Source organism: Arvicola amphibius, chromosome 10, assembly GCF_903992535.2.
Source record: "Arvicola amphibius chromosome 10, mArvAmp1.2, whole genome shotgun sequence".
Lineage (NCBI taxonomy): Eukaryota > Metazoa > Chordata > Mammalia > Rodentia > Cricetidae > Arvicola > Arvicola amphibius.
In genome coordinates this window covers 105,955,951-105,977,731 of record NC_052056.1, presented here as the reverse complement: position 1 = coordinate 105,977,731, position 21,781 = coordinate 105,955,951, and the positions used below count along the sequence as shown (strand labels likewise).

The 21,781-nt window shown below is 38.0% G+C and overlaps 1 protein-coding gene across 6 annotated transcripts in view; it reads left to right on the top strand.

Annotated features, from left to right (window-relative positions):
- Positions 1-21,781, top strand: part of Pds5b (PDS5 cohesin associated factor B) — a 152,903-nt gene that overhangs the window by 116,402 nt on the left and 14,720 nt on the right. For all 6 annotated transcript variants that reach the window (XM_038345932.2, XM_038345930.2, XM_038345933.2 and 3 more), the window contains exons 21-28: positions 531-689; positions 8,901-8,969; positions 10,316-10,452; positions 12,681-12,804; positions 17,131-17,335; positions 19,364-19,478; positions 21,034-21,166; positions 21,549-21,668. In XM_038345932.2, coding sequence (XP_038201860.1) covers positions 531-689; positions 8,901-8,969; positions 10,316-10,452; positions 12,681-12,804; positions 17,131-17,335; positions 19,364-19,478; positions 21,034-21,166; positions 21,549-21,668 — 1,062 coding nt within the window. The remainder of the gene's footprint in view (positions 1-530; positions 690-8,900; positions 8,970-10,315; positions 10,453-12,680; positions 12,805-17,130; positions 17,336-19,363; positions 19,479-21,033; positions 21,167-21,548; positions 21,669-21,781) is intronic.

The following is a 21,781-nucleotide window of genomic DNA, read 5'->3' as shown; positions in this document are numbered from 1 at the left end:
AATTTTAGTGTTCAAAAGCTTAGAGGCACATATTCTTTCATTGTGTTCCTACTGGAGTCCTGCCTGCTGGACCTAAGTCAAGTAAGTAGAGTATGTACTCATGGAGAAGACACAGTGCTTATTCTGCCTTAGTGCAGGCAAGCGTGGCCTACTTCATTTTCATTCCCACTTCTTTGACCAGATCACACACAGCCTCCTCCAACTGCAGAAGAAACTGCAACGTGGAATCTTCTTTATGCTTTGGAAAGAAGAGCAGAATGGATATTGATTAGCCCTAGCAGTCTTTGACATTCATATACATGGTCATAAGATATATGCTATAAAATACGATTGATGCTGAAATGCTTTTTTACCTATTGCTAAAATGTGAGTTGAACAGGATTGAAACTGTTTGAGCTTAATGTCTTCTAAACATCCGTTGAGTTGCTACTTACATAGGATCTAAAACTTCTGTAGTGTTCATAATTCAAAGGTAAAATACAGAAGCAGTTTATAGAGAAGTGAATATGTTTTCTATCCTTCATTTCCAGCCTCTGCATAAGAGTCTAGATCCAAGCAATCTGGAACACCTCATAACACCACTGGTCACTATTGGTCATATTGCGCTTCTCGCTCCTGATCAGTTTGCTGCTCCTCTGAAGTCTTTGGTAGCAACTTTCATTGTGAAGGACCTTCTCATGAATGACCGGGTGAGTTAGGTTTTTAGATTTATCTCCATAGTGTTCTATATGTAATTTATATTAAAGAGAGGTGGAATACATAACAACACTTCTACTTGGTTGCTTTCATTTAAGATTTTCATCAGAAATAAAGTAACATTGGCACATTTTTGTTTAAACATGGGCATTTGATCTGAAATAGACCCCTGAAGAGTTGTAAAATAACACCTAGTTGTATTAAATTATATAAGGACATGGAGTTTTGATTAAGTGGTAGATTTTGGGGGAGGAGACAGATAGGATCTACTATGTGGCCCTGGGTGGCTTTAACTGGCCATGTGGACAAGTTCGGGCTTGAATTCACAGAGAGCTGCTTGCTTGTGCTCTTGAGTACTGGAATTAAAATTGTAGATCACTATACCTAATACTAAAGATTGAACCTAGGATCTTGTGGGGCAAGCACTTTGCCACTGAGCTACATCCTAGCCTAATTTACTTCTTAATATGAGAAGTAGAGATAATTTGAGGGCCTCAAATTCATATTCAGCGATGTGGATTTGGTCTCACTTCTGGCAAATAATTAGCTCTTGTCAAATCATTTTGGTCTAACTGGAAACTGGACTTCAGGCTTTTTTGATCAGTGGTTTTGTTTTTCTGGTGCTGGGGATCTAACCCAGAAGCTCGTGTGTTGCTAGTACTATTGAGGTTCACCTATCCTTGGCTTCGGTTATTTATAAGTTGCTGTCTTTTCTTTGTGTCTAGGGTGTATTTATTTGGGAGCTCCCTAAAACTCCCAGATACTGGGCCCATGATTCCTAATTTTACCCCTTAAGCCCTATGACATGATGACAGGATTAGTGGACCTCTCATCGTCCTACTCTTCCACTTTCTTTGTTGTTGTTTTGTTTTTGTTTGTGTTTGTTTTTTGTGTTTATTTGTTTATTTGTTTATTTTTTGCTTTTTTAAGACAAGGTTTCTCTGTAGCTTTGGTGCCTGTCCTGGAACTAGCTCTTGAAGGCCAGGCTAGCCTCGAACTCACAGAGATCCATCTGCCTCTGCCTCCCGAGTGCTGGGATTAAAGGTGTACGCCACCACTGCCTGGCCTCTTCCACTTTTAGAGCAAGAAATCACTTTAGTCAGAAAAGTAATCTCAATGACAGGCTCAACTCTCTTGATGGATCCCTTCTTCTGAGCATCTGCCCTGCTAATTGTTACTACTTTGGTAAATCTTTATGCCTATATTCTGACTTGAAAAAACCATCTGGTCTACCCTTCTAATTGTTCCAGTAGGAAAATTGTTAAAAATAATCTAGTTCTGTCCTGTCAGAAATTAAATTCCTTTATGTCGCCATTAACCTTAACAATGTGTCCTGTTTTAAGTCATATAGTATATGGGCAAAAGAAAATTGTTACATTTATCCAACTTATATTTAATAATACCATTCACTCATGGTTTTATTGCTCGGTAATCCTTACTTTCTATTTCCTTCCTGTTCAGAATTTGGAGTTTGTTCCTCAGCCTAAAATAAATCACTTCATATTTATCACCTCATACCTGTCTGGCTAGCATATTTCTTTAATTTTGTTTGTTCTTGAGTTTTGCAACAATCTGTCATGTGCTCTGTGCAGACATCCTTAACTCTGGGTTCACTGCTGTACCATTTCTCAGTTATCAGATGGCTTAGTCTCTGCCCACCTAATAGATACAAAGTTATATTCTTAATTTGCATTTTCTTTGTCACTAGTTAAGTTGCTTTGGTTAATTAGCACTTAGGTTGCCTTCTTTTTTCAACTACTTACAGTGTCCTTTACATGTTAGGCAATCTTTGCTGTATACATGTTGCAGAACAGTCATAAGGTCTCATTTACAGTGTATATTTTCACCCTCTTTGTGTTGTACTTTGAATAAAAGTTTTAAATTTATCATTTTTCTTATTGTTTTCACATCCTGTGTAAGTAACTTACTCTGCTTTAATGTCATAAAATAGTCTCCATGTTTTGAGCTTTAAGCTTGCTTTTTGTTATTAAAAGTTTTAGTCCATCCAGAATTGGTTTTTGGTTTTGTGTCACAGAGAAGCCCTCTCAACTTCTGTAGTTCTCATTGGGATTATCAGACATTCCTTCACAGTTTATTGAGCGTTCTTACTTTCTGCTTGTCATCCCTTTTCTTTGTTTATCTATAAGATGTCTTTCGTTAGCACAGTTTTCTCTTAAAAGGGAATTCTGTATACTCTTACAGAACTTAGGTACTAATTACATTTTTTTAAATTATGCACTATGTTTTGACTTTATATCCATTTCTTGCTAAAACAGCCTTTTTTTTTTCTTTCTTTCTTTTTTTTTTTTTTTTTTGGTTTTTCGAGACAGGGTTTCTCTGCAGCTTTTTTAGAGCCTGTCCTGGAGCTAGCTCTTGTAGACCAGGCTGGCCTCGAACTCACAGAGATCCGCCTATAGCCTATATATATATATATATATCCTATAGCCTGGGCAGGCCTTGAACTTGTCTCAGTCTCCTAAGTAGCTGAGTTACAGACTTATACCACAAAGTCTGGCTAAGAGCTTTTAAAATACCTTTTCTCTTGTTTAGAACTACATTTCTTGTGTCTTGTGAGGAAGCTCATTGAGTGTTTGCTTCACACACAGCATGGAGAGCAGAGTCTGACACACTCACATAGCAACCAGGTGTGTGGGCTTGTGTTCACAGCCACAAAGCTGGTGTGATCCCACAGCCAGCTACTTGGACATAGGTAGACCACCCCAGGTTCTATGGAGAGACCTTGTGTCGAATAACAAGTTGAACAGCTTCTGGGGATAACGTTTGAAGTTGACTTCTTGCCTCTAGATACACAAGTGCCACATGAACACAAATGCACACACTCTTCTTAGGATTTTTATCCTTGTCTTTGCCTGCTGGCCTAAATAATTGAATCATCAATCTTTTGAAAGGGTCTACAAAGTAGATTTTGTGTTAAAAAAAATCAATCCTGACCCACACCTGCAAAGGATATTCAAATGTTTCGGTCAGGTGCTGGTGAGAATTTTGCTTTCAGGCCTATTTAGTAAATGGGGTTAGATGAATCCTAAATATTGTCAATCATTGTTAGAAAGGTAAAAAAATATTTTTGTTCAGTAAATTTTTTTTATATATTTTGTTTTTTGTTTTTGCATCCCTGCCAAAATTTCCCCTCCTTTCTCTCTTCCCAGGTCCCCTACCCTGTCCACTCCTCTTCTGCTTCTTGTCATGGATATCAGCCAGCCATAGTGTATCGAGTGTAGATAGGGGCAAAGGGTCCTAAAAGTCAGAAACAGCCTCTGCTCCCATTGTTAGGGTCCCACAAGAAGATCAAGCTACATACCTGTAACATATATGCAGACGGCTTAGGTCAGTCTCTTTGAGGCTCTATGAGCCCAGGTTAATTAGTGGATTTTCTTGTGGTGTTCTTGACTCCTGGCTCCTACAATTCTTCCTTCCCTTTTTCCACAGGATTCCCTGAGCCCCACCTAATGTTTGGCTGTAGGTCTCTGTATCAGTTTCCATAAGTTGCTGGATGAAGCCTCTCTGATGGCTAGACATCAGTCTATGGGTATAGCAAAATGAGCTCTCTCTCATGATATGAGTCTCAAGCTGGACCAGTTTTTGGTTGACCTCTCCCTCAATTTCTGCATCACATTTACTCCAGCACATCTTTCAGGCAGGATAGATACAGGCCAAAAGTTTTGTGGCTGGGTTGGTGTCCTAATCCCTCCACTTGAAGTCTTGACTGGTTACAGGAGATGGTTGGTTCAGGCTCTGTAATCCATGACTAGGAGTCATAGCTAGGGTCACCCTCAGATTCCTGAGAGATTCCATTGTACTAGGTTTCTAGATCTTCCCAGAGATGCCTCAGATTCCATTTGTCTCTCCAAGTCCTGTCTCCCTCCATCCTCCCTCCATCTGATCCTCCTGTTCCACACGCCCCCTCCAGGACCCCACCCCCGACAGCAATGTCTGTTTTATTTTCCCATCACAGTGAGATTCATGTGTCCCTGCCTTGAGCCCTCCTTGTTACTTAGCTTCTCTGGGTCTGTGAATTATAGCGTAGTTATCCTTTGGTTAACCTCTAATATCCACATTTAAGTGAGTACATACCACGTTTCTCTTTCTGGTCTGGGTTACCTCACTCAGGATAATCTTTTCTAGTTCCAACCATTTACCAGCAGATTTCCTGATGTCATTGTTTTTTTTGTTGTTGTTGTTTGTTTGTTTGTTTGTTTGTTTTTCGAGACAGGGTTTCCCTGTAGTTTCTAGAGCCTGTCCTGGAGCTAGCTCTTGTAGACCAGGCTGGCCTCGAACTCAGAGATCTGCCTGCCTCTGCTTCCCGAGTGCTGGGATTAAAGGCGTGCGCCACCACCCCCAGGCTTGATGTCATTGTTTTTAAGAGCTGAGTAATAGTCCATGTGTAAATATACCAAATCGTCTTCATTTGAGGGAAATATATATTGGTGGTCTACTTTCTGACCATTACAAATAAAGCTGCTATGAGCATAGTTGAGCAAGTGTCCTTGTAGTATGTCCAATAGTGGTATAGCTAGGTTTTGAGGTTGATTGATTCCCAATTTTTGGAGAAACCACCATATTGATTATCAAAGTGGCTGTACAAGTATGTACTCCCACCAGCACTGGAGAAGTATTCCCCTTGCCCCACATCCTCTATATCACTTGTATTTTACATCTTGGCCTTTCTGAAAGGTGTTGTGGAATAATTTGAGGAGTATTGTGTTTTGCTCTTCTTTGAAAGTCTGGTAGAATTCTGCACTAAAACCATCTGGCCCTGAGCTTTATTTTTGGTTGGGAGACTTTTAATGACTGCTTCTATTTCCTTAGGGGTTATAAGTCTATTTAAATTGTTTATCTGATCTTGCTTTAAGTTTGGTAAGTGGTGTTTATGGAGAAATTTTTCAATTTTGTGGAGTACAGGTTTTAGAAGTATAACTTAATGATTCTTTGGATTTCCTTGGTGTTTCTTATATCCCCCTTTCATTCCTGATTTTGTTCATTCATACATTATCTGTGTTTTAGTTAATTTGGATAATGATTTGTCTATCTTGTTGATTTTTCTCAAAAGAACCAACTCTCTATGTTATTGATTTAGGCCTGAGTTTGGTCATTTTCTGTCATCTACACCTCTTAGGTGTGTTTGGCTTTTGTTGTTGTCCTAGAGCTTTCAGGTGTGCTGTTACGTTGCTGGTATGAGATCTTTCCAGATTCGCTATGAAGACAATTAGTGCTGTGAACTCCCTCTCAGCACCGCTTTCATTGTGCCCCGTGAGTTTTCATTCATTTTCATTCAATTCTAGGAAATGCTTGATTTCTTTATTTCTTCCTGGATCCAGTGGCAATTCAGTAGAGAATGTTTCCACGAGCTTGTAGGCTTTTTATTGTTTGTGTTGTTGAATTTCAGTTTTAATCCATGATGGTCTTATAAGGTACAGGGGATTTTTTTTTCAGTTTTCTAGTATCTGTTGAGACTTGTTTTGCAACTGAGTATGTGGTCAGTTTTGGAGAGGGTTCCATGAGCTGCTGAGAAGAATGCATATTCTTTTTTGGGTGACATGTTCTGTAGATGTATGTTAGATCCATTTGATTTATAATGTCTGCTAGACCCATTATTTCTCTGTTTAGTTTCTGACTGGATGACCTGTCCGTTGGTAAGGGTGGGGTATTGAAGTCTCATACTGTTAATCGATGTGGTTTGATGTGACTAACACATTTAGTAATGTTTCTTTTGCAAATGTGTGTGTCCATTGCTTTTGAGGCATAGATGTTCAGAACTGAAATGTCATCTTGGTGAATTTTTTTAAAGATTTATTTATTTATTATGTATATAACATTCTGCCTCCATGTATGCCTGCACACCAGAGGAGGGCGCCAGATCTCATTACAGATGGTTGTGAGCCACCATGTGGTTGCTGGGAATTGAACTCAGGACCTCTGGAAGAGCAAACAGTGCTCTTAACCACTGAGCCATCTCTCCAGCCTGTGAATTTTTTTTTTCTTTAATGAGTTTGAAAAGTCCTTCTCCATCTCTTTTGATTACTTTTGGGTTGAAGTCTATTTTTCAGAAACTAGAATAGCTACTTGCTTCTTAGGTCCATTTAATTAGAAATTCTTTTTCCAACCCATTACTCTGAGGTAATGTCTATCCTTGATGTTAAGGTGTGTTTTCTTGTATGCAGCAGAAGCATGGATCCTGTTTTCATATCCATTCTATTAACCTGTGCCTTTTTATTCGGAAATTGAGTTCACTGATACTGAGGGACATTAATGACCAGTAATTGTTAACTCCCTTTACTTTGTTGTTGTTGGTGGTAGTGTGTGTGTTTCCCTTCTTTGGATTTTGCTGGTGTGAGATTATATATTGCCTGTGTTTTTGTAAGTGTGTAGTTAAAACTTCCTTGGGTTAGTGTTTTCCTTATAGTACCTTCTGTAGGGCTGGAATTGTGGATAGATATTGTTTAAATTTGACTTTGTCATGAAATACCTTGCTATCTCCATCTATGGTGATTGAAAGTTTTGCTGGGTATAGTAGTCTGGGCTGGTATCTGTGGTCTTTTAAAGTCTGTAAGACATCTGTCAAGGCCCTTCTGGCTTTTAGTGTGTAATTCTGATAGGTCTGCTTTTATATTATACTTGGCCTTTTTTCTTTACAGTTTCTAATCATCTTTTTTATTCTGTATGTTTAGTGTTTTGATTATTATGTGACATGGGAACTTTTTTTTTCCTGGTCCAATCTATTTGGAGTTCTGTAAGCTTCTTGTGCCTTTATAGACATGTCTTTTTTTTTTTTTTTTTTTTTTTTTTTTTAAATATTTATTTATTTATTATGTATACAATACTCTGTCTGTGTGTATGTCTGCAGGCCAGAAGAGGGCAGCAGACCTCATTACAGATGGTTGTGAGCCACCATGTGGTTGCTGGGAATTGAACTCAGGACCTTTGGAAGAGCAGGCAATGCTCTTAACCACTGAGCCATCTCTCCAGCCCCTATAGACATGTCTTTCTCTAGAAACATTTTCTTCTATGATTTTGCTAAATCTGTTTTTCTAGGTTTTTATTGTTTTGTTTTGTATTTTGTAGCAGCTCTGATTGTCCTGGAACTCCCTTTGTAGACTAGACTGTTTGTGAACTCACAGAGATCTGCCTGTCTCTCCCTCCTAAGTGCTGGGGTTAAAGGCTTAAACCACCAACGCCCAGCTTGTGTTCCGAGTATTTGAACTAGGATTCTTCTCCTTCTATTATTTTTAGCTTTGGTTCCAGTTTTCCTGGATTTTTTGTACTAGGAGTTTTTTAGATTTAGCATTTTTTTTGACCAATGAATTTATTTCTTCTATTGTATCTCAGTGCCTGATATTCTTTTATCTCTTATATTCTATTGGTGATACCTGCGTCTGTCGTTCCTGTTTGCTTACCCAGATTTTCCATTTTCAGAATTCCCTCAGTTTGTATTTTCTTTGTTGCTTCTATTTCAGTTTCCAGGTCTTGAATAGTTTCTCTCCTATGTTTGTTTTTTCTTGGCTTTTTTGGCATTCTTTAAGGGATTTATTAATTTCTTCCAAGTTTTTGGTTGTGTTTTCCTCAGTTTCTTTAAAGTAATTTTTTTTTTATTTCCTCTTAAAGACCGCTGCCATCTTAATAAAATTGGTTTTATGGTCATTTCTGGTGCTTTGGCTGTGTTGGCATTTTCAGATATAGCTGTCATAGGATAGCTGGGTATTGTTGGTGTTCATGCATCTGGGTTTTTGACGATTATAGGTCATGTTTATTGATTTCTGAGTTTTTGTTGGTTGGGTGTTTTGGTCCTTTGTTTCTGTTTCTTTAGTTTTCTGGTCCTTGTGGCCTGGATTTCTGGCAGCTAGCATGACCTCTAATCTAGTGGGTAATCTCTGTCCAGGTTGGGAACAGGCCTTCTGTGGTTAGCTTGGCCTTTGTTGTAGCAGTGGGTCTCTGTTCTTCTGTCTGGTGTTGCTTATATTTTGGCAGTGGAAGTCTGCTGGGGTTTGGGGCAGGGCCCAGCAGAAATAGGGATAATGTAATGGGAGGGCAAGGGCGAAGGCTGCAGGTTGGGTTTTGTCGGGGAACAGAATCTAGAGAGGGGGCAGTTCACCTGGTAGGTGAGTCATTCACTTATTCTCTTATTCAGTATATATTAATTGAACATAAGAATTCACGCTTATGTTTTAATGTTTCTACCTTTTGTCTAGCTTCCAGGAAAAAAAACAACTAAGCTTTGGGTCCCAGATGAAGAAGTCTCTCCTGAGACAATGGTCAAAGTGAGTAACATACATAGATTTATTTGTCTTGGTATCTTCACTGTATCAAGTAATAGATGTGATGTAGGTGTCTATTAAAGTCAAGAATTTGCCTTTATTGTGTTATAGTATTTCATGTATTGTGAGGTTGTAGGACAATGATGTGCAACCCAGGGCCTTGTGAGCATTAGCATATATAACCTAGTTTGAGGGGAAAAAAATTTGAAAGCTCCTTCCATATTTCTGCTTCTTAGAAATTAGCCTTTTAATGGAGTGACTAGTGTCTTTTTCTGGATATACTTCTCTTCAGTAATAATGCTAATCCAGATTCTAAAATTATCTTTTCCTTGGGATTTAATAAATTTTTATTTAAAAAAATTAAGAATTCTTGAATTTGGGTTTATACATAAGGAATTGTTACTAAAATACAGAGCATCAATTTATTAAAGTCATGTGATACATGTCAACTTCATTTCAGTGTATTTGTCAAGACTTAAAAGCTAGGAGCACATATACTGAATGTTGACTTTTTTTTTTTTAAAGAATTTCTTACCACCCTTCTGGGCTCACTCCCACATTGTCTATTCTGCCTCTTTCTCTTTGAATGTATTTGGTTGTGCTCTGTATCTTGAGCTAACGTTAGCATGTTGCTGCAGCCTCAGATTCTGATGTGTCTGCACTCTTGTAGAGCAGCCCTTCTTTGCATCTGTAGTTCTATCACTGAATGATACTTGTTGCATTTGGGTCTCAACATTAGTCTAAAGCATCAGTCTTGTGTCATAGAGACAGCACTGAATGAGAAGACAGGCTATTCAGGCTGAGTGTGCGCTCAGCAGGTACCCAGGAAAGGCGTCTTTGGGACACTCTGTACTCGCACTGGTCAAGCTCAGTTTTTGTTGTCTCTGTTTCTTAGAAAGCTGAGATAAGTCAAAAAACAGTACATAGAGAGGTATGCCAAAGACTAGTAAGTGCAGAAGTACTCACGTCTTCAACATCATACGATGTCTAAAGGCCGTATCAATTCTTAGGTAGGCAGGTGGGAACTTCCTCTGTTTAGGAAAGTTAGCATGATTCTAATTCTAGGTCCTAAAAGCTGAGGTGCACACTTGGGAAACATTAAAGTTAATAGCAACAAAAGAACTCATCTTTAGTGAAATGGGTTTTGTTTTGTTTTTTTGTTCTTTTTTTTGCCACTTTCCTGGAGGTTGAAACAACTCTAACTTTAAAAGACTGTGTTATCTTCCTGTATAAAGAATGGAATAATTTATTTTGTCTTAAGATGTATGCTCGTTTTTCTATTTTTTAAAGTTGATATGGAAATTCTTTAAACATAACAATGCTTATTGGTCAATTTGTCTTTTAAATAGATTCAGGCTATTAAAATGATGGTTCGATGGCTACTTGGAATGAAAAATAATCACAGTAAATCAGGAACCTCTACCCTCAGATTACTAACAACCATATTGCATAGTGATGGAGATTTGACAGAACAGGGGAAAATTAGGTATGTAGTTATTGCTTCCAGATACTTGGGTTGTATAGTGTTTCAACTCCTGCTGTAACTTATATGTTAGAATTTCTTTTTTAAAAAATAATTAGTATTAATTTATAGGTATTCAGGTATTCTTATTGTAATATGCTTTTACATGGTGGTTATTGCAATGTAACAGTCACATTTCTGATAGGGTTCTGGCATCTAGACACTGCAAGTATTTTAAGTGATAGATCCTTGCTCTTTGTCATAGTCCATGTATAAGTACTAGTACAGAGATCTGTCACTACTCTTTAACAAGTTTGCTAGTATTTCAAGGGTAAAAACAAGTTATTGAGTCTGTTTTTAGAATACAGTAAACAAAAAATTTAAAATGTACTGTGCCTGTTATTTAAAATACACGAGCTGTTTTTGTTTGTATGATGAAACATAATTTATAGTGCTTTCTATTCATAAGTCCACATCTGTGGGCTCAGCTACCTATGGATCTAAAATACCCAGAAGGCAATTATTTTTTCTGTACTGAGAGTGTATAGACTTCCCCTTACCATTTCCTATACCATGCAGCATAGCCACTGTTTGCCTTGTAATCTAGAGCTGAATGAAGGTATGTGGGGAGATTGTGCACAGTCCATGCAAAATGATGTCATTTTTCTATGAAGGAATGAAGCATTGATTTTGTTAACTGAATATACTGTGATTGGAACTCAGATTCAGATCCTGAAACTACATTCAAACCCTGGCTGTTAGCACTTTCTAGTTAGCTGAACCTAACCAAGTTACTTAGCTTCTCAGTGCCCCCTACACCTACTTGTCTTAGCATACCACTGTGGTGCAGTTAAATATATTAGGATATTTGAAGTATTCACAGAACTACATAACATAGAGGAACGTGGATGATAATAGGGATTATTTTATCAGCATTAGCTGAAATGTCGAGTTGGTCTCAAGTGCTGTTTAGTGACACTTCTTAGCAATCTAAAAATAGGAGAATAATTTCCCTCCTCAATACATCTAAGTTCTTTAATGAGAAAACCAGGCAGTGAGTGACGGCTGCTTTCTACCTTTTCATCTTCATTCTCTTCTTCCATCTCCCCCATCTCCCTTTCATTTTGATTGTGCTGGGCATCAAACCTAGGACCTTGCATGCTAGGCAAAACCTATTAACCCTGCGCCATCATCCCAACCCTTAATCTGTTCTCCTGTATGTTTTATTCATAGTGTCCCCTGTTCCTAGAATTTAACAACACATATTTCTGAAGTGAGTTAATAAAAATAAAACTTAGTACTATAGAAACAGTTCATGTGCTTAGCACTTTTATTATAATTTGTTGCTTCCCTTCAATAATTCAGACATGTCCATTTTATATATAATAAGGATATTTTGGCTTAAGATTCATATTGCATTTGAGATAAATTTGTATTGGTCAGCTCAGCCTGGCAGAGAAAATTCTTGGCATTGATACATTTAGTCTCAATTTATTAATTACATTATTTCGTATATAGTTATTTATATCAATTATTCCTGGCTAAACCTAAGAACTTAAGAAAATTGACAGATTGAAGCCAGACTACACACATTCAAATTCAGATCTGTCATTTATTGATTGCTTTTATTGTGAGCCATTTCACTTCTGCATGCCTATTATGGTAGTATTTTAGCTACTATACCTGCTTGTTTTAAGTTTAGTACAGTAGTTGTGGTAGACAAGTTACCAAGTAAAGACATTCATGATGGCCTATGAGTAAACATCACACACACAAATTAATAGTACTGTAATTAAAATTTAACAGGCAAGCCAACATACAAATAAATGTCTTCTGTTCCTGCTTAACTTAGGATATATAGGATCAGAAAATTAAATTACTTTAGTCGTAGCTGGCACCAGCTTATTTAAAAGACTTTGGCCTTGGTTGGGTTCTCTGAGAGCTCTGTGCTATATGTAGACTGACTATTGTGGCCCCATATTGCAGAAAGTATAAACAAGTTCCACCCCCCTTCATCTTCTTTGTAAGTCCTGAGAGCTTTGCCCACTTGACCTCATCACCTTCCAGAAAACTCTCCCCTGTAATACCACCTTGGCCTAAGATTTCAGAGACTGTTCAGACCTTAGGACTTTCTGCTTTCTTCTTATAGATAGTTATTTTAAGCATTAGATGAATGAGGTAAAAATGATCTACTCCACCCCACCCCCCCAGCACATGGAAGTCTTGCTTACATTGTTTTGCTTCTCTTTTAGTAAACCAGACATGTCGCGCCTGAGGCTTGCTGCTGGGAGTGCTATTGTGAAGCTGGCACAGGAGCCCTGTTACCACGAGATCATCACGTTGGAGCAGTACCAGCTGTGTGCACTAGCCATCAATGTAAGGGCAGTGGCTAGTGGGGGATACGGTCATATGCTCTTGGGCTTATAGGAAGAACTTGCTACAATAGCGTCAGAGCCTTGAATGTTTGTTTTCTTTCATGAGAACCACTTGGGAGTTCTAAGTGGCATTTTGTTTCCTAGCATTGCTGTTCTAGTCTGTAAATTTCCCACAAGCACTGGATGAGTCTTGCACTGACTGAACCATTGCTCCTTAAGGAGATGCAGGGCACTTGCTTTAAGACTCTGGTCACAAACTTGTCATCCGCTGGTCAGTGTACAGCCTTACTTTCTGTGTGTCTGCTTAAGAACACTTCGTTTATATGCGTAGCTCTCTGATTAACACTCAACTCAGAGCGAACAAGCGGCAGCTGCACTCACTCCTTCCTCAGTGAGGCTTTACTGTGGCACTTGCATTTTTCTCTGTAAGGCACAGTGTGGTCTTGTGCTTAGGCTGCTGCATTTATCACTTGTTGGGAGCTGTTTAAATGTGTCACCAACAAGAACAACATTGTGCACAAGTGTGTCACCAGGTAGACCAGGGAAACAAGGCTGGGCTTTTCTCTAGGGGTGAGCACAGCAGGATCCTTCTGTGTTTGATACCCTGCACATCTCTTTCCAATGACTAGGTCATTGCTGCAGGTGTTGATGTTGGAAGTACAAATAAATGAGCATACAAATCCCTAAATATGAAATCTGTGAGTAAGGAGGAACAACTATTATCAAAAATTCAAAAAGCTATGTTCCTGAGTTTTTATTTTTTAAGACTTAGGGTAGACAGTTTCAAAGTAGAAGTATTCAAAATAATTTTTTTTAAGTAAAGTAAATCTTTTAAAAGTGAGAATACACAAACTCATGTATCAGTAAATGTAAAGGCACACCTTAAGCTTGCTTTCCTGGGTGTTTTTCCACTTGGTGCAGAAGCCTTGACTCTTGGAGCTACCTTCTGGTATGCAGAAACTGTCCTGCCGCTGTGCTCTTCCAGACTCCGGGCAGTCTCTCACCAGGACTGTAGGAGACCTGTCTAGTGTGGGATAAATCTCCCTAAGCACAGTCCTCATCATTTTATTCTCCTGGTCAGACACATTTAAGAATTCATACTTGTTTGAAAGAAAGAAACAAAACAAAATGTATTTTATAACCTGACATTTAAGCTTCTGTATTTTTTGGATCTAAACACATACTTTAATGCATTTAATACTAATATTACCCTTATAGCAGTGGTTCTTCGGTTTTTCAAGACAGGGTTTCTCTGTAGCGTTGGAGCCTGTCCTGGAACTAGCTCTTGTAGACGGACCTCAAACTCACAAGGATCTGCCTGCCTCTGCCTCCCGAGTGCTGGGATTAAAGGTGTGTGCCACCACCGCCCGGCTATAGCACTGGTTCTTAACCTGTGAGCCCTGACCACCAGAAAACACAGCTGTGTTACATTATGATTCATAACAATAGCAAAATCACAGTTACAAGGTAGCAACTAGAATAATCTTATAGTTGGGGTCACTACAACATGAGGAATTGTATGAAAACATTGCAGCATGAGGAAGATGGAGAACCACTGCTTTACAGTATACCACTCTTCATCTATTTCATTTTGGTGAAACTGAGCACTTTTATTTATGCTGTGCTGTGTTGCCTCTGTTTTTTGTCCCACCCTTCCATCTCCACACAGCTGCATTTAGTTCTGTTTGGCAGTGAAGGTTCAGATGTGATCTTTCCCAAGACTTGCCCTGGTTTTCTTAACTGGATGCAGTGTCTTGTTTTATTTTTCACTCCTCTGCTACATAGAAAGCTTAGCCCTGTGCTTTTACTTTTTCTGTACACGTGGTTTGTTTTCTTTCTTGAGCTAAGGCTCTTTAAAAGTAGTATTGTGAGTTTGAATGGACATTCAATGTGAAGGACTAGAAATAGAATTATATGACAGCACATTTAATAGTTGCCTAGGTGTTTGGAATTTGAAATTCAGTTCATGAAAAATTTTACTTTGTGTTATTATGAAATATATATTGTTCTAGATTCTGGAAATGCAAAGCTGAATAAGTCATAGTGACAGTCCTCCAAAAACTAACAGCCTCTTAGAGTAGAAAATAGAGATGAGTGTTGATAATACAGTGAGGTACACTACTTCTAAGTACAACTACATCTAAGGTACTAAAATTTGTACCTTAGATTTGTAATTTGTGTTCAGAAGGCCTCTGAAAGTAGACGGAGGTATGGTGAAGACGAAATCAACTTTGTAACGATGAACTAACTCCAACTGCAGCTTTATATTGTGAGGCAAAAAACTTTGTAATTTTTTTCATATACTTAACCAATTTTTTGAAAATTGAAATGAAAGTATAAATGTTTGCCTTTGTGAGAGTTTGTTTTTGGTAAAACTGTATTGCTATTCCTTATTTTACATTTTATGTTTGTAGGGTGCCTGTCTTCTTAATTCCCTAGTAGTACCTCTTGAAACACCCTATGCATTCAGTTTCTCTCTTCTGTTGTTAATTGTTAGCTCCTTGTCTATGAACTAACAGTTTTATGTCACTAATAACTGAAGGCTGGTGGTTTTGAAGTGATTAATAAGTTGGCTTTGTAACAAGTTTGCGTTGGGCTATTAAATGCAGAGCTGTTAGCGAGAGGGATAGAACTGTCATTAGAGATGTGTCTCAGTAGAAGGGTGGCGTGTCTAAGTGGGATAAGTTTGAAAGAATGGACTATTCACTGATGAATATGTTTAAAATAGTTGACTTCGGCTATGAAGTTTTAAATTGGCATTTTTGTAGTAAATTGGATATTTTCATAATAGATGTATATATTTGTTCCTCAGTACTGATGAAGGATAACTTTATTGAGTATGTTAGTAGAAAGATTGAATTTCTGTGGACACTTGAATAGTTTTTTTAAAAAGTAGTAGGTATACTGAAATTGAAATGAAATGAAAGGGACTATGTACCATAAAAACTTAAAGATAGGCATATAACACATGCCTATCCCAACTGCATTAAGCAGGCATAATGGTATCTGCCTATAATCTCAGCATTGAGGAGGCTTGGCTGGTAGGATAATGAGACCTTGTGTCGGAAAACCAAAAACCTGGGACTGGCAAGATGGCTCCCCATCAAAAGTACTGGAAGACCTACGTTTGGTTCCCATCACCCATGATGGCTCACAACTGTTTGTAACTCCAGTTCCAGGGGATCTTACTCCCTCTTCTGGCCTCCACAGACACCAAGTACACATTATGTACATGCATGCAAAACATACATTCATATAAAAATAAAACTTTGAAAGAACAAAATCAGAAAATGTCCAAGTGCTAGGAATAGAACCCAGCTAATGTAGAGCTCTTGTGTAACATTCTGGAGGTTCAAGGATCAATCCCTGTATTATAGAGGGAGGAATAGTAAAGATAAGTGTAACACATGACTTAGATTTGAAGAAGAACCCAATGGTCATTACAGACAGAAGACACGATGTACCTAAAGTTGTAATAATAAGAAAACACACAAGCTGAGAGGGTATAATTATGAAGGTGTTTGTCATCGAGACACATTGTAACTGTTTCCTTTAGTTTAGAAAAAATTCTGATCCACTGTGGTATGCTGGCTGCTGTGCTACAAGAGTGCATAGAGGCACTCTTCTGTCTTCAAGGAACCAGCAAATGAATAAGGCCGATACCTAAACCAGCTTTGATCTGTGCTCAAGATATGTAGAATGCTCAGAGCATGGGCCAGCACAGGGTACAGGTTACATGCTGCTTTGAGTAGGTAAATGAGTTGCCCTAAAGAACAAGGAGTTTGCTAGAGAGAGATGGCTGGGTGAAGCAAGTCATAAGATAATCAGACACTTTGCCTAAGATACCAGTGCTATGCTGAGCTATATGCTTAGCCCCTTACTTTATTAGTATTTTTTAAGTTGGGAGAGCTGTGCTAGTTTCCTCTGGTGTTTTTTTTTTTTTTTTTTTTTTGGTTTGGTTTGGTTTGGTTTTTCAAGATAGTCCTAGCTGCCCTGTGTGACAGCCTATCTGTCCTGGAACTCGCTCTATAGGACAGGCTAGCCTTGAACTCACAGAGATCCACATGCCTGTGTCTCCTGAGTGCTGGGATTAAAAGTGTGAGCCATTACCATCTGACCCTAGTTTCATCTATTTTAAGAGTATGTTTATTGTTGTCTAACAAATGTAACTGATAGTTATTGGGTTCAGTTGAATATTCCAGCCTTGAGGCAGAGTCACATCCTCTGTTATGAATACTGACTCAGGGATTGTCTATCGACTTGATCACATCTGAAGTAACTTCTTACTGCCTTGTGGATAATACCTGGGATCATTTTATCTTTACAGGATGAGTGCTATCAAGTCAGACAGGTGTTTGCTCAGAAACTTCACAAAGGGCTTTCCCGGTTACGACTTCCACTTGAGTATATGGCCATCTGTGCACTTTGTGCCAAAGACCCTGTGAAGGAGAGACGAGCTCATGCTAGGCAGTGCCTGGTGAAGAATATCACCGTGAGGCGGGAGTACCTGAAACAACATGCAGCTGTTAGTGGTGAGTGCATGGGAGGTGAAAGTGCATCTTCTGGTCTTCCAGTTGCAGTCACATAGAGAAAAACACAAATTGTCATTTATTATGTGTACACTGCTTTAAAAAGCCAGCACCTTCCCATGGCTGCTTTTCACTTAACTGTATTTAAAAATATGTATAAATGTGTGAGTATGAGAGTTTCATTATCTTTGTGTCAATGGCTAAATGAATAGAAAAGGTAAGTCTGGCATTGGTGGTATCTGGAAAATAGTCAGATTTGCATATTTATTGTACTATGTCAGCACTGTCTTGGGTCTTTGTTCTCATGTGTAGCTAACATTCATGTCGGCTGCTAGTATGCCTCCCTTCCCTGTGCTCCCTCCGCCAACTCCTAAGACAGTCGCTGTGGCACTTCTGTGCCTTAACGGACAGCATGATTAGCACCTGCTCAGTTACCCAGGTCAGATCAGAGGCTTTCTTTGTGTATGTTCTCCCTTTCTTCAGCCCTTCTTCCAGATGTCACAGATGTCTGCTGCTCTCCTGCTAGCTATACTTAACTTGAATTATTGTAGATTCTCTTAATTCACACCATTTTGTAAATGCCTTGCTTTTGTCCCTTCCTTCCGCTTCCCACTGTACCACACTGTACGTTACCCTTCTAGGACAGACCAGTCATCCCTTCATTGTAGGTTGAAATAGGTCTAGGTTCTCAGCTGCTCATGAATGACATTGATGCACCCGATGGCGGTTCATATTTTATACTCAGTTCAAGCTTATGCTCGGTATGCAGGGTTACTTGAAGTTTTGTGCAGACTGCCTCTCCCTACTGTGTTCTGAGCCCTGGAAATCACTTCTCTTCTAGACAGCCAGAGCTGGGAAATATATATAGTTTACCCCTTTGAGTCATTTGAGATACAGTTTTAGCGTCAGTTGGCCATTGTGATCCTCTTTCTCTTTTTCCTCACCTTGGAAAAAGTGAAGGCTATGTAGTCACATTCCACCTCTGCATTTTACAGGCTGGATTTGGCCAGGTTATATTCATGTCTTAGTTTGCTTGTTTGTAAATTTTATATAATTATACTCCCTTCTTGTGGTTGTTACATGGACTGAAAAATGATGTGTATACAGTACCTAGCATAAAATAAATGGCCCAGAGAAGTCACCAGTAATACTAGCTATTCTTATTTTAGGTACTTTCCCTATAGCTTCCATCTTTTTATTCTTTAGTATGAGTGCCTTATCTGGTCCTATTTATCTTTATATTTTTACATTGTATAGATAGAAAGTAGTAAGCACTCTATAAGTATTTGATATAATTTAACTTAAATATCACTGAAATTTGAGTCTTGGTATTATTTTCTCTCATGCTAGCTCCTTAATTACCATTCACACAGAAACTCTTCAAAGACAGTCTGATGCTTATTGGCATGCATTATGCTCCTGGTTGAACATCTGACTAAAATGGAATCAGGAGACTGAATTCAAGTCTTTTTGCATACTGTTTTACAAATACAGTTTGCATGCCTTTCTGACCTCTACAATAAAATTTGCTATTTTCAGCCAACAGATAAATAAACTTGGATTTATGCTGAAATGTTGTTTGTATTTACACTGTCCTAGCTCTGTTCTTTTGTATGGTCCCTTTTATTAAAAACTGACCATTTCTTCTGTCTTTATGTCCACTCTGATAGCTTGTCAGAGAATACCAACACATGATTGCTTGTAGCATAAGGACGAAGAGGTCTTACATCTCAATCTTAAATAGTTTGTGTGGATCACTCTTTCCATGTGCATTTGAAAACTGAAATATTTGTCCTTGCTGCTCAGCACCTGGCATGCTAACTAGGCATTTTAAACTGCTTACCATGTTTCTCAGCACAGGGTGTTTTGCGTGTGTTGTTCTGCCTGCCATATTGTGGTAAATCACTGGGATGTAGGAAATATACAATAGAGCATGCGATTTGATCTTTCTAACCTGGATGTTTTGTTTGCTTTTTGTCTTTCTTTTATTATTTTGTTTTGTTTTGTTTTGTTTTGTTTTTTGTTTTTCAGAAAAATTATTGTCTCTTCTGCCAGAGTATGTTGTTCCATATACAATTCACCTTTTGGCACATGACCCAGATTATGTCAAAGTACAGGATATTGAGCAACTTAAAGATGTGAAAGAGTAAGACTTTTTTTCATCCCATTTTCCTATTTTCTGAAAATTGTTTTTGCCTCCTTACTGCTGATAATGGGTATTAATTACAGCTGTTGTGTCATTTGCTAAGGTTCTCCTAGCCGCGCTCCCCGCTTGTCTTTGTTCTTCACCTCTTCACATCACATTTCCTACCTAATCTCCAAAATGTAACCTGAACCACTGACCTCAGCTCTGTTTCCCTACAGTGGTGCTGAAGTAACTAATGCACTCAAATTTTTATCTTCCAGTTCTTTCTCAGCTTTTATTTTCTTCTAAATTGTAGGTTTTCATGTGAGGAGAACTGACAATCTCCTCACTCACGTAGTAAGCAGGTTTATCTTTGCAGTAACTGTCTTTGTGAAAAGAAAAAGTGGCCTCTTCATAGTAGGAGCCGATTCACAGCCAGGGGATGTTCTTTGTTAGAATTTCAGTGCTGTTCTCTAATTAAAGATGACTGCCTGTAGAGAGAGAATACGGGAATATGATACATTTTAAGACCAACATGAGTCTTAGAATAAACTTGAGACCATGGTCTGTTACAATAAAGGATAACTCCTATGATTTTGAATCATTTAATTTTGTATGTCATTAACACACTTGTAAAAATGATGGTTAATTTCTTGATTTATAGAAATACAATTATTTAAGATAATACAAGAAAATTAAATTACCATTAGCAACTGTGGCAAGGGGGGAAATCCAGTCTTTTTTATTTGCCATAATATCTGTTTCTAAGATGCTATCTCTAAAAGTGAATTCTATGTTATAGTGATTGTCAGTAGAGGAACTTTGGCTGCCTTTCTTTATCTGAGAGCACTGGCTTTTTAAGTAGATGAAATGCCCCTGAAATGCACTTAATTGCCCTGGTTGCCTTCATTCTGTGGAGCACAACCCAAGTGATGGCATTTTCTTTTAGAATAGTATCTTGTCTCATATTTCCCCTTCCTGTTATTTTTCTCCTTTATATACCAGCTGTAATTCCATTCCTTTCTTACAGGAGAGGGATCATTTAAATTTTTTTTCCTCAGTAAGCAAAGACAGTGTGTGTAGGTGTCAGCCATGCTTTCCTTTCTCATTTGTTTGACTGTTCCCAACCACTGGCTTAGGGATTGTATTCTTTTTGAAGATGTCCTATCAGGACTTGAGTCACCTCATTGTTTTATGGCCAGTTCTTCTTTACTGTTATAGCACTGACTTAAAATTTAGTTCTTTGCATTTCTGTGTTCCTTTTAACCTTCCTTATGCAGAATCTGCTGAGATTCTGAGCTTATATCTACATTGGTGACCTATTGTAGTATATATATATATAAAGTGTGTGTGTGTGTGTGTGTGTGTGTGTGTGTGTATGTGTGTGTGTGTGTGTGTGTGTGTGTGTAACATAGGCTTTTCCCCTGCTGGTTTATTTTTAGTTTGTAGCTGCTTCTTTAAAATTTTTTTCCTCTTCTGGAATTATAGTCTAGGTTCATTATGTTAATATTGAGTATCTGTATTTAACAAAAGATCTTCTTTTCTTCTGTATTTTTCTTTATTTTTGTGTTCTTAGATGTCTTTGGTTTGTTCTGGAAATATTGATGGCTAAAAATGAAAACAACAGCCATGCATTTATCAGAAAGATGGTAGAAAATATTAAACAGACAAAAGATGCTCAAGGACCAGATGATACAAAAATGAATGAAGTATGTAATTCACGATAAGTAATTTTGATGCCTTGCTGATTTAAATATTTTGGTATAGGGTACAACTTCTTTAATATTTTTATTTTTTCTATTAGTATTTGTTATTTCTATTACTATTGTTTTTTCTATTAGTGATAATTAGGATTGCTAATGCAGAATTATTATACCAGTACTAGTGTTTATTTAGTAGTAATTTTAATGCTGAATCATAATGATCTTGTTACAATAATATACACAATATTATAAGCCATAGTATTTATCCTGAAGACTTCTTTTATTAGTCTACCATTTAGTCTAAATACATGTTCTAGAATTACTCCTAATTAACAGAGTTTAAGCTATCATCGGTCTTAATAACTGACTAAAAAAAATACCATTGCAGAAATTGTACACTGTGTGTGATGTTGCCATGAACATCATCATGTCGAAGAGCACCACCTACAGTTTGGAGTCTCCTAAAGACCCAGTGTTACCAGCTCGGTTTTTCACCCAACCTGACAAGGTAGTTAATTTAGAATTTGTTTTTGGGAGTTGACGTGAAGTGTGTGTTCAGCACTGGGCTATGGGAAGACAAGGAAGGACCAGTAGTAATAACTGCCCACTGCCAATACTGTG